The sequence below is a fragment of the Myxine glutinosa genome, chromosome 4 (assembly GCF_964187855.1).
Source record: "Myxine glutinosa chromosome 4, kmMyxGlut1.1, whole genome shotgun sequence".
In the NCBI taxonomy this organism is placed as follows: Eukaryota; Metazoa; Chordata; class Myxini; order Myxiniformes; family Myxinidae; genus Myxine; species Myxine glutinosa.
Genome location: NC_136264.1, coordinates 124,293,540 through 124,307,253, shown reverse-complemented (window position 1 = coordinate 124,307,253; position 13,714 = coordinate 124,293,540). Strand labels below are relative to the sequence as shown.

The following is a 13,714-nucleotide window of genomic DNA, read 5'->3' as shown; positions in this document are numbered from 1 at the left end:
CATTACAATCTAGCATACCAGAGTGAGGGAGGGGAGGGGTGGGGAAAGGGAGGAGGAAAGGATTCAGTATCAGGATTTTCTCTGGTATATATTGCAACTACAGATGGTGGACAACAAAAATAAAAACACCAATATAAAGACAATTAATCGGGCATTGGGCCACCACACGCGGCCAGTACAGCCTGTATAGTCAGGTTCACTATGTTTTTTCGTTCAAAATCATGGTCGATTAGCAAACCTATACATTTTTGGAAACGTTATTACATGGAAAATCTGAAAATCAATGTTTACATTTGCCAATTCCGACCAATTCGATTCGACCAATTCGACCAATCGACCAATTCCATTCGACCAATTCGACCATTCGACCAATCGCTTCGATCGACCAATTCGATCGATTCGATTCGATTCGATTCGTCGAATTCGATTCGATCGACCATTCGACCAATTCGATTTGCCAATCAATTTGACCGACCTTTGCTTGTGTGGAACGGACTGTGAAAACGATGCGGACTATATTGTCGGATACGACACACAGGACAGTGATGACGAACTCTAAATGGCATATTCTGTAATCGTGTATGTTTGATGCCATTGACTGCCTGTGTATATTTTGTCATTGACTGCCTGTGTAGATGTGAAGTTATACTGACTGCATGTGTATATATGATTTTGCTGACTGCCTGTGTATGTTTGGTGATATGAATTATTGTGACACATTTTGATGTTATTAACTGCCTGTACAAAATGATAACATGTATTTGATTATGCAACTTATCGCGAATATAAAGACAGTATTTTGCAATTCAAAACCTTTGATTCGTGTCTTACCATTCCCCATAGCACTAATTTGATACTTTCATTGGATTCCTTGTCCCTGAAAATATAGGTTTAGTATATTTTAAAAAGTTTTTAGGGTAATTAGAGGCAGAAATAGAACAAAATATGTATTTTACAGTGGCCATTTTGAAAATCCAAAATGGGCGCCATACAGGTATCTCTCCAAATGTAAACATTGATTTTTAGTTTCCTTATGCTATAACCTTTCCAAAATAGGTTTGCTAATCTACCATGGTTTTGAACGAAATATAATTTATTGACATAGTGAACCTGACTAGTATGTGCCGTGCCATAGAGTACACCAGTGTTTGGAATTCTGCAGGAGGGATTCAGCACCATTCTTCCCCGAGAAAGTCAATCAAGAAAGTCAATACTTGTTTGATGGAGGTGGAAGAACCCAGTATCAGACGTTGTTCCAGAATATTCCATAAATGCTCGATTGGGTTAAGATCCGGTGACTTTTTTTTTATTTTTTGAGAAGGCCATGACATATGGATAACATCAGTGTCATGCTCATCAAACAATTCGGTGACGGGCCACACGTGCTCTGTGCATGGGGGGCATTGTCTTCCTGGAAAACGCCCCTCAAAGCAACGGTTAGGGTGCTGGCCTGGGATCCTAGGATCCTGAGTTTGAATCCCGGTCAATCGTTGAATTAATGCCAGGGAGGGTTGACTCAGCCTGTCATCCTTCCGAGATCAGCAAATTGAGTGCCAGCTCACTGGTAATTGGGACACTGCATTAGCCGCACCAACGGGCTTCCAGAGAAATGATGCAAACCCATAGCCACACGCTGCATACGAAACAACAACCCCTCACGGCAGGAAAGAAATGCTGCAACATGGGGTGAAGATGATCACTCAGCACCATTCAGTAATGATTGTCATTGACCTTGCCTTCAAAGGGAATGCCTGCATCCAAAAAAGTCAGGAAAATGCACCCCTCAACATTACAGAAGCACCAGAACCATTCACTGTTGAAACCAAGCACTCAGAGTTGTAGAGTTCTTTCAGTTCTCGCCTCAAGTGCACTCGCCCATTTGTCGAGAACATGGTGAAGAATGTTTCATCACACCATCATCATATTTCTCCACTGCTCGGTAGTCCATTGCCTGTGCTCCTTGCACCACTGGACTCACAAACGTGCATTGCCAGGTGTGATGAGTGGTTTGTGCACTGCAACCCTACTGTGGTATCCCACTCTGTGGAGTTGTCGGTGGACCAGTTTTTGATGAAAATGTCTGCTCGTGCCCCGGGTTGAAATATACAGTCAATCGATCTGCAGTTGCTCACCTGCTTTGCCTTGTACTTCAAATTCATGTACTGATATCATGATCCTAGAGTATGCGCTTTCACCCGCTGTTGCCCCTTTAGCTGATGATGCCTTTTCCTTGAAGTTCCATGCCGACATCACCTTGGACACCAGTTGATCGTGAAACATCAGCAAGTTGAGCTGTCTTTGTCACTGAAGCTCCTGCCAAACCCGCCCCAACAATCACCCCTCTTTCAAAGTCACCAAAGTCTCCTCGTGCAGCCATGCCAGCCATAATTATTGGTGACCAGGACTGCGCAGCGTTTTTATGCCTCCGCCCCCCGAAGGTGGCCGCAGGCATTATGTTTTCGGGTTGTCCGTCTGGCTGTACGTCCGTCTGTCCGTCCATACGGGTGAAACTCGTTTTTCTCAGTAACCACATGTCCGATTGAGACAAAACTTTCAGGGTAGGAGTGACACCCATACAGAATGTTTTTTTGATAATTGTGATGTCATCGGTCAAGTGGTATGGCAGCCATCTTGGATTAAACGCAAATAATTAAAAATTTATTTCTCGAAAACCGCTGATTGGAAAAATCTGAAACTTGGCATCTTGTCAAGTACTCCCAATGGGGAACAAAAGCATAATAATGATATCATTGGTGAAGTGGTATACCAGCCAAAAATGTTGTAATCAAATTCCTTATCCTAAAAATCTGAAATTGCATGCACATGATCTATGACCCATTTGAATTGAAATATTACATTTATGACATCATATGTCACATGGTTTGGCAGCCATATTGGATTTAACCTAAAACCTTATGAAACATCTTCTCCCAAACCACAAAATCGATTGACTCGAAACTTTACGTGTGTCATTGACTAGGCATGCAAATTAAAAGATGATCACGAAAACATCATTGGTCACATGGTGTGACAGCCATATTAGATTGAAGGAAAATATTCAATAATTATATCTCTGAAACCGCTTACCCTATCGATGCAAAATTTTAGAAATATCAATACCAATGTTGCATATAGTTTGAAAATGATGATGCCATAGGTCACGTCATATGTTATGCCAAGATGGCTGCCATAGGTTTGGCAGCCATCTTGGATAGAAAAACGAACCTTATCCGATCAACACGAAACTTCACAAATGTGATCACCTACCCATACATATGCAGAGTATACATTTTAAGGTCATATGTTACGTGGTGTGGCAGCCATATTAGCTTGAAAGCCGATGTTTAAAAAAATCCCTTCTCTGAAACCGCTTCATCGATTGATGTGAAACCTGTCATGGCTGGTGAAAATGTGATACTTGAAAATAGCTGAAGGGATTTAAATCAAACTTGTGTATTTTTTAGGGCAGTGAACGATGGCATCTACCCATTGTGGGACTATGCGGAGGCATATTGGTGACACAGTCGTATTGCTCTAGTTATACATGACAGTTATACATGACATGAGTTATACATTGCTCTAGTTATATAGTTATCCAGTATGCTGGGATGTTATTTGCTTAAACCGCAAATGGGCCACACCTGTGTGGAAGCCATTGCTTTCAATATACTTGGTGTTCCTCATTTACACATGTGTTTCCATTTATTTGTCCCCTACTTGTATAATCAAAGCATGATAAATTCATGCCTCGATGTAATGCCACCAGTTTTGTCCAGTTCCAAGAAGAAGAGGAAGATGTGGAAGAGGAAGACGCTTTGATTGGCATGAGGTAAGTACCGTACTTACATTAGTCCTTGAAATGCCAACATTTTTTTCTCAATACCTTTACCTTGAAAGTTGATTTTTATTTCAAACGTTAGCATTTCTTGGATGATTGTATCTCGTTCTGATCCGAACTTTATGAATGTTGCATGTATGCACTTACATTTGAACATAAGCAGCAACAAAAAGTACAACAATGACAAAACAACTGCTGCTTTCATCATCTTCTTTATTGTCGGCACAGCATGTATACGTAGACATATGTACATAATGTACAAGCTGCTGTGTCAGACTGCACGGGGGCATGCCAAGCTGTACACGGGACCGACAAAAAGTTCACCAGACCATTAGCCCCGTGCATCGATTTTGCATCGATTAGCCCCGTTCACCAGACCATTTGCACACACAAAACCCGGTGCACCAGTTTTGGTTAAAGATAGTTCATCTCCAATTGACACATGTAGCCACAAAACACATCTCAGTAATCCAGCCCAATCCCGGGTCCAGCTCCAGCTTGAGATCCAGCCCCAACCCATGAATGACTGACCCCTGTAAAGGTATTCAAGGCCGACCTGAATTCCTTCTCGCTAGCATCACATATAACGTACTGTAGGAGTAACGGCATAAGACATAAGTAAGACACTTTCTGGTTTAGGATAAGTAAGTAATTAAGTAAGTAATTTAGTAGGTAGAACAGTGAGGTGGATAGACGCACGTAACATTGACAGTGTCATGAGCAGGGAGAAGGCGAAGGGAGCGTTCAGGTTTGGGACGCAAGCGATTAGATAAAGGAGAGTAGAATGAAACGAGTTTACCAACACACCATCACACCGGCACATATCCTGCGACGTCATTATGAGCGCACAGAGGACGAGAAAGTTTAGAGAGATAGAAAGATATGTGTTATAGAGTTTAAGTATTATTATAACATGTAGTTTAATACGATCACAACCAATTAAAGTTGCATGTTTTAAAAATTTCAAATGTTAAGAACATGCAGGACGGTGCGTGTGCAGGACAACAACATTTTCGGTCAAATAGATAATCAGGAGATCCAGGGTTTGTGGAACAGAACCTGGATAGGCCTTGTGGTGACACCTTGCGGATGTGTTGCTGTGTGAAGTCAAATGGAATTTGAACGCAAAAGATCAAGTATGATCAACATGGGGTGAAGCCAATTTCGTTTTTTAACGAAAAAAAAAAAATTGCCCCGTGAAATTATTAGGAAGTATGGGCCCAGTTAAAACGGATGAAGCGGATTTTAAGGCGAATTGACTGTAGAGTTTGCGGAACAACATTGAAGGAGACAGAACGTAGGAAGTCCAACACCAGATATTTGCTGTAAATCACTCACTAATGTCGAGGAGACTTGAAAACCCTTGAGGACTCATCAGGAACATATGGCTCAGCAAAGTCAATCTCCCTCCTGGTGGTGAGGGTTATCACACGAGAGTACATAAGAATTTCATGCTTCACAGACGCAACAAACACGAAAGGAGAGATAACATTTAACTGAGCATCGGCAATAAATTAAAAAACAGGTTTCGGCCATCTGTTTGGTGCAGAAATTTTGCAGTTCTTCACTTGTCCCTATCACTTCTGACAATGCCAAATGGGGGGTTGCCAGTCTGGAGAATCACTTGAACAGAGTTTGCTGTTGTTGTTGGACTGAGCAATCAGGTGGTCAAGTTTAAGATAGATGAAGAGCCAGCAGCAGTAAGAGAGGTGGGAAATGAAATAATAATACAGTAAATGCTGTAATTGTATTGTCACTATTTTATCTTGTATCCATTGCAGCTATATCTTGAGAACAGATCAGAATTTTGTAATAAAATAATAATAAATAATAACAGTAATATCACCCTGTTAAACTGCCGATGTTCCCAGTGATCAAGCAACCAACTGCACTGTTGTTCCATCAGTAGCAGACTCAAGCCAGGGGATTCTATTCAAGGGCCCTGTAATTACCAACTGGAGGATGCAAAACTGAGCTCCATTTTTGCATCCAAGAAAAAAAAGGACAACATGGAATAAAAGGGCATGGTACAAACAACAAAGGATTTTTAGAGGGATGATGGCTGATGATGACAGCAGGCTGTGTAAACAAGCAGAAAGTTTCTCTCGTAGACCATGGTACACAAGGCAGACTACGAGGTAATAGAGGAGGGAAGAAGGGAACTGCAAGTCTGAGGGGTTGTTAGGGTTAGTGAGTGTAAGTGAGTGATGGGATGAGTGTGGAGTTCTTCTTTGGAAGACAAGAACGGACAAATAATGTTAAAAAGAGACATATATATCTGAAACAGGCTAGTATCACAGAGCTCTACTCAGAATAGCACTGCGCAATGGTCACACCAGATTAGAAAATCTTTCTCCAACGATTAGCCTTCGACAGCCATTTTGGCATCAATGAATTCTTCAATTCTTCAATAACAGAAAAAAAGGATTTACAAAGAATCGAAGCAATTGGGCTCAATATACACACAGAGAGAGAGAGAGAGAGAGAGAGAAGAGAAGAGAAGAGAAGAGAAGAGAAGAGAGAGAGAGAGAGGAAGAAGAAGAAGAAGAAGAAGAAGAGAGAGAGAGAGAGAGAAAATAGAGAGAGAGAGAGAGAGATAGAGAGATATGCTGGAGGTTCATGAATAAGTAGTTTGAAAGCTTAGCGTACAAAGGTGTAGGTCAAGTAGTGATGGATTCAGCAAATGAATCATACCACGGTGCTGATACTTGAACTGCTATGTTTGGGTTTATGGGTTAGTGCTGATGGTGCTGGGTGCCTTGTTACGTGTGGATGTGGGTGATGACGAGAGTGGTGTGGATGATGGGCATGGTGGTGGTGGTGGCGGTGATGGTGTGGATGATGATGGCGAGGATGACCATGGTGGTGGCAGGCATGGGGGTGACCAAAGATTGCTGGGTGCATTGGTAAACCGGGCGTTTGAGAAGACGGAGGCGGTGGTGGAGGGGGGTGTGGTGGTTGCGGTGATTGAGCTGGGGCAGGAGGAGGCGGGGGAGGTCCTGTTGGAGCTGGGGTCTGTGTTGGTCCCAAAGGAATAGCGACTGCAGGGCCACCGCTGATTGGTGTCCCAGTGACTGGGTGCTGCGAAGATGGAGAATACCCCTGGAGTGATGGATGTTGGCTTAGAGAGACAGCATGGACCTCAGTCTGGTGAAGAAGGTGATGGTGGTGGTGGTGATGATGGTGGTGGTGACCAGAAGGGCCAACAACTGGAAGGCAGGGTACCCCAGGTTGTTTGGTGCGATGAGGGTTATAAACTGCACCAAGAAGTGACACTGAGCCCATTGTAGGACCTTGTGGTCTTGTACTACGATGCATGAGACTGGCATCAACACCCGAGCATACCCGACGTACAGCTCGAGGGCTTCCTAGAATAGATCCCTAGGGAAGAGAGGGAGAGAGAGAATAAAGCACTGTCCTCAAAACGCTGGTCAAAACATGAGGGCTGCATCGGTTCTTCCATGACGCCATTGCAGGTTAGTGTGGTTTCTTTAATCAGAGCAATGCATGAAGCAAGACGAATCATTATAGGTTTCTACTCAGCAGTAGTCTTTGAATAAATATGCCTGCATATTACGCATTTCATCTTCCTCTTTCACATGGAATATATATATTTTTTTCTCATTCTCTTCCTTTGCCTTTTTGTAATTCCACATTCAATGTCCAGATTGCTCTGCCAAGTCATGAATCAACATTTAATTCTAACCAATGAACGGTACCGGATGTGATTGTGCATGCTATTTTTCTTTCGATATTAATTTGCCCGTCACTGTTCGGCAGAATTTTCTTTCACATGAGTAATGTGTTTGCCACATTAATATCTTGTGCACTCCAAGGACAAAAGTTAAATATCACTTTAATTTTCCTTAACACCCTTTCATTTCCCTGAAAGATCTGGTTACCAATATCAGGGTTTTAATCTAATTTGACTCAATGCGCCGTTGTTTTGAGGTGACATTAAACCAGCTGTCGCATTTGCTGCCATACACTGATGGATGTTCGATATCCCACGGTACCTTTCGAAAATAATAGGTCACTGTGTGCCCGTACCCTGCTCAAATTTGAAATTCCTGCCTTGATTGAGGGGTGCTGTTAGCACACTGTGTTGGTGTATTCGAGTTGCGACTGCTCTAGGTGTAAATTCTCAGCTATGGAAATGTTCATTACCATACGTGAGTACTCCGATGCCAATCGGAGGGGTACTGGAGCAGTGTTTATTTTGGATTAGTAGCAGAGGCTACCCCGTACTGCCCGGAGGGAGGGGGAGGAGGGGAGTACCGAGTACTGCCCCGCTGGGTGAGCTTTTCCGTGCAGTCGTTTCGGGACGGGTTGGACATTGAAAAGCTAAGGAGTTATTGGCCTCATGGTGGTTACCTTTTGCTTGTGGGATTGCGGCAGCACTGCCTGGCCCCAAATTCCAACATACACTTCATAGCGGCCTTTGATGGCATAAAAATGGAAGTCAAGGCCAATGTGTGGCAGCTTAAAACCTTGCCCAGTTTCTAAAGTTCAGACATCCAAAATTTGGGGCCTCGAGGTGCTACCTACGGTTTGGCCATGAAAGAATACCATACAAATGCACAAACACACAAAGAAACACACAAATGCATGAAAATATGGATATAGATTAGTACGATTATTATCATCTATATAATAATAGCGTAAGGACTCGACTTTGTTATCCCTTTTACGCCGCACCCAGTGACCCGATGCCAACGGCACTAATGGATTTACGATCTACGAACCGCGCTCTTTGTTTATCACGTACAGGCATACTCGAAAAATCTGAATTAGCCGACGTTGGGGCCCAAAAGCATCCGATTAACTGCCGATACGACGCCATCTTACGACGCCATCGTATTGGCGTCTGCTGGGCGAAGGCGAAGCAAGCCGTCCGCTGATTGGACAGGCGAAGGCGAAAGCAAGCCGTTCACTGAGTGGACAATCCAGAGCGTGCATTTGTGCCGGTGTCGGCGATCGTTGTTCATATACGCACTAAAAAGTATATCGTAGCGTTGTCATTTAAGTAGATTGCAATAAATACGTTGTTCATATACGCACTCTTCATTCTCATCTTTCTTCCTAACTCTTACTCGGACAAGCAAATCCCCTATGCCATCCATAATGGTACACTCTATCCATACACCACATCCTCCCTTCCGTGGATGTTCCACGGGTTTCGGCTAGTCATTATTATTTTGCTTGGGAAAGAATTGGTGAAATTTATATCTGCTGCAGCAAATATTTTCTTGAGGATATATTGTTATGCCGGTGGGGTAGGGATTACCTTAGAACAGGTAGGATGTATAAATTAACATGCTCCGGTGGGTGTCGGGTAAGAACCATCACCATGTAGTAAGTTTTGTTTAGCCGGTTGTCGAATAAGAGTGAATAATTGTGGCCATACGAGGATGGCCCTTATGTTAACGAGTTGTAGGGATTATGTTAATTCCCCTGTTCTTCAAACCTCAGTGATCTATTGCACACCGCACCTTTCCTATGCCATCTCCAGGCACTGCATATCGTCATTGCTGGGCACCGAAGGGGGCTCGGCAATGACGCACGCTGAAAGGGAGTACTCAGTTTTCACTCTGGTTGTTTGTTTGTTTGTTTGTTGTACACCGCTCCTTTCCCATGCCATCTCCAGGCATTGCAAATCGTCATTGCTGGGCACCGAAGGGGGCTCGGCAGTGACGCACGCTGAAAGGGAGTACTCAGTTTTCACTCTTTGTTTGTTTGCTTGTTTTCTTTTTTGTTTTCTTGTTTTCTTGTTTGTTTCTCCAGACGATATCTCAGCCATCCTTTGAGCTAGGAAGCTGAAATTTCGGCACAGTAGTGAGCAAGTCCTTTGTCAAAAACGTTTTTTTTTTTTTGGATTAATCAATAAATTGAGGAGTTATTTAATTATTAGCGATTAATGAAGTACTTATTTAATTAATCAAATTTCCTTTCTCTTCTGACCATTAACTCAGGCACCTTTTGAGTGAGGAAGCTGATATTTGGACATGCCAATGACCAGGTGATTTGGCTGCAAAGGCTATTTTTGATTTATTAATTAATCAATTAATCAATTAATCGATTAATTATTTAATTATTCGATTAATGACAAATTTTTTTTTTTTTTTTCCCGTTGCAGATTCTGATGAAATGGTGGTGGTTTATGTGTTCTATGACCGAATTGATTAATAATTTAATGTTTTAATGATTATTATTTATTTATTTTCATTATTAATCATTTATTTATTTTCTTTCTCATTTGGCCAATATCTCAGGCACCTTTTGAGCTCTGAAGCTAATATTTGGACATGAGTGACCAAGTGATGTGGCTATCAAGGATATTTTTGATTTATTGATTAATCATTTAATCGATTAATTATTTATTGATTAATTGATTAATTATTTATTGATTAATCAATTAATTATTTATTTTTTTATTAATGACTTATTTAATTAAATTTCTAAAAGATTCATCTTCGGATGAAGCACGAGTGGTTTAGTTATGCTATTAGCCAATTGATTAAGAAAATATTTTGTGATAATCTTTTATTGATTTTAATTATACAATTAATCAATCAATTAGTGTACACCTCTACCTCACAATGCAGCCTCTATGAGCTGCACTGCGGTATTGACGGGTGCCGGAGGCGCCCCGGCAATGCCGCTCTGTAGGATATTTATTCATTTGGCATGGGGGCGGTGTACTTTGAATGTATCTGTACTTGTTTTCTTGTTGTACACCGCACCTTTCCTATGCCATCTCCAGGAATGTTATCGCCCACTGGACAAACATTCTAGCATCTGTGGAACGTGATGGTGTGAGGATGATCATCCACAGATGTTCTGTTGTTATTTGTGGACTCTCAGCTTGGGAAGAGAGCCATGGGATGGAATTGGGAATTTGTAATCAGCCGAGCATATGGGCCACGCTCGGTTGGCAAATGTATGGAGAAGCACCCTTCTTTGGAGAGATTACGAAATTGTGAAAAATAATAATTGGCATGGGTAATCAGAGGGTTAGATGTAAATTTAAGGGTGGATTTTGTGAAGCAATGGTGGACATTGCACAGTGACACCATTATTTATCCAGGTATGTGAGACCAAAGTGCTGGAGGCTGGGATAAAAATTGATAGGGTGGCAGGACACAGCCTTCAACTGGCTGCGGGGGCGACGGCCCCGATATTTGAGACGCGGGCTTGTGGAGATGTAGTTGGGTAGTCTGGAGGTCAACGTGGTGCTGCGGGTGTCCGAGCTATGTGGACCATGTCTTCTGCGATGAGTCTCCTGGGGGAGCATGGCTGTTGACTGTCAAGTGTGGGTGGGCACTGGAGGCTGCAGTTGTGTGGACTGGGGGATGTGAGAAGTGCAGGGAACGTGATGTGGATGCCACGCACTGTGACCGTTCCCCCCAGGGCCGAGGTTTTGGGAATGGCAGAGTTGGCAGCAGGTGCTCACCACATTGGCCAGCTGGGGCTAGTGCAGCAGTGTTCCTCGCAGGGGGGCCGAATGATGGATGGTGAGTCGCATCCTTACGGACACTCATGGGCCATGTTGGTGTTTAGGCTGCTCAGCTTGTCCCGATGACCCTTGCACGATAGAGGTGCGGAGCTATCGTAGCCAAGTGTAGTAGTTTAGTAAAGGTCACTGGAGGAGGCGAATCTACATACTTGCCAGTAGTGTGGGACAAAAGGAAATTTGGTGAAATTTGACAGGCCCAATGGGATACATTTTGGGATTCGGAAGGATGGATGACACTCTTTGACCCGACCAACCAGACCACGTGAGCGATGACATCATAAATTTTTATTCTCTAATATAATTGTTGCATAGATCACGCTCAATATATTTCAAACTGATCAGACTAAGCGTTGTCCCTGTTGAATTATCACGTCATCGTTATCAACACCTATTCCCCATATGGAGTTTTTTTACAATGAGCCACATTTCAATTTTTTTCCATATAGTGGTTTTGGAGATATAGAGGTGCAACATTTTTCGGTTTTTCTAAGATGGCACCTGTACCACATGACATATGACGTCATGATTATCATTAAAATATTATACAGGAGGAGCGCTCATATTCTGAAAATTTAGTGTCTATCGGACTAACAGTTGCAGAGGAATTTTTTTTCCCTACTGATTAGATCAAGCATTGTACTTGTCGAATTGTTACATCATAATGAAGGAACTGATGGCATCATTATCAACATATCTTATTCCCCATTGGGGGTATTTGACAATGAGCCATGTTTAGATTTTTTCCATTGAGCGGTTTGGGAGATGTAGAGGTGTAACGTTTTTCCAAGATGGCGTCCGCATCATGTGACATATGACGTCATAATTATGAATAAAAAAATTCTCCAGGCAGAGGCACTCCTATGGTAAAATTTCGTGTCAATCGGACCAACGGTTGCTGAGAAAATATATTTTAAAAATGGAACACGCACGTACGCCACACGTACGCACATAGGCAACCAAATGCCTAACCCTGCTTTTTGCTTTGCGAGCGCAGGGTGATTAGTGACATCACATGTCCCTTCATTGTAATCAGCATCGGAACGAATGCAATTGGGCATGCAAACTCATTAAATATTCAGAGGCTTCTTGAGTTCGATTGTTTAACCACAGTATGAAGCTCCCATTTTTCTTTGTTATCTCTTTATTTCTAGCCCCAAATGCGGTATCAGCCTGGCTGGGGGCTTATATTTTGGATTCTGTCCATCTCTCCTTCCATACTTCCAGGCGTCTGTCCACAGCCTCTACGCAAAAATGAGTAGACACATTTATTTCACATTCAGAACATGTATGCAATAATATCTGGACATGAGGCACACCAAATTGCTTTGGGATTGGAGGCAATTTGGAATTTTGGAAATGTAAACCTTTTTTTTTTTTTTACTGGAGAAAAGAGTACAAGATTGTATTTGCTTTCAGGAACCATTATTTATTTATATATGCTAACAGACAACTTTGCATTATTTATTTATATATACTCTCTACTATCTCCACTGTCAACACACAACTTTGAATTATATTTATATATCCATATATACATACAAATAATAAGTTGTTTCTACAGTGCATTCAGAAAGTATTCAGACCCCTTCACTTTTTTCACATTTTGTTATGTTGCAGCCTTATGCTGAAATTATTTAAATTCTTCTTTTTTTCCCCTCATCAATCTGCAACCAATAGCCCATAATGACAAAGAGAAAACAGGATTTTAGAAAGTTTTGCAAATTTATTAAAAAGAAAAAACTGAAATATCACATTGACATAAGTATTCAGACCCTTTGCTATGACACTTGAAATTTAGCTCAGGTGCCTCCCATTTCTCTTGATCATCTTTGAGATGTTTCTACACCCTGATTGGAGTCCACCTGTGGTAAATTCAATTGATTGGACATGATTTGGAAAGGCACACACCTGTCTATATAAGGTCTCACAGCTGACAATGCATATCAGAGCAAAAACCAAGCCATGAGGTCGAAGGAACTGCCTGCAGAGCTCAGAGACAGGATTGTGTCGAGGCACAGATCTGGGGAAGCCTTCAAAAAAATTTCTGCTGCATTGAAGGTTCCCAAGAGCACAGTGGCCTCCATAATTCTTAAATGGAAGAAGTTTGGAACAACCAGGACTCTTCCAAGAGCTGGCCGCCCTGCCAAACTGAGCAATCGGGGGAGAAGGGCCTTGGTAGGAGAGGTGACCAAGAACCCGATGGTCACTCTGGCTGAGCTCCAGAGATCCTGTGTGGAGATGGGAGAAACTTCCAGAAGGACAACCATCACTGCAACACTCCACCGATCTGGGCTTTATGGCAGAGTGGCCAGACGGAAGCCAAACAGTTTAATCTTGGTTTCATCAGACAACAGAATCTT

General features: G+C 42.3%; 2 protein-coding genes across 3 annotated transcripts in view; one reads left to right on the top strand and one right to left on the bottom strand.

Annotated features, from left to right (window-relative positions):
* The window catches only part of LOC137424702 (uncharacterized), a 41,786-nt gene extending 37,613 nt beyond the window's left edge, over window positions 1–4,173 (top strand). Inside the window, exons 4-5 of the mRNA XM_078775300.1 lie at window positions 3,767–3,829; window positions 3,999–4,173. Of these exons, the coding sequence (XP_078631426.1) occupies window positions 3,767–3,829; window positions 3,999–4,173 (238 nt within the window). The remainder of the gene's footprint in view (window positions 1–3,766; window positions 3,830–3,998) is intronic.
* The window catches only part of LOC137425168 (uncharacterized), a 51,811-nt gene continuing 42,135 nt past the window's right edge, over window positions 4,039–13,714 (bottom strand). For both annotated transcript variants that reach the window (XM_068113318.2, XM_068113317.2), the window contains one exon: window positions 4,039–7,219. In XM_068113318.2, the coding sequence (XP_067969419.2) occupies window positions 6,527–7,219 (693 nt within the window). In that variant the 3' untranslated portion in view covers window positions 4,039–6,526. The remainder of the gene's footprint in view (window positions 7,220–13,714) is intronic.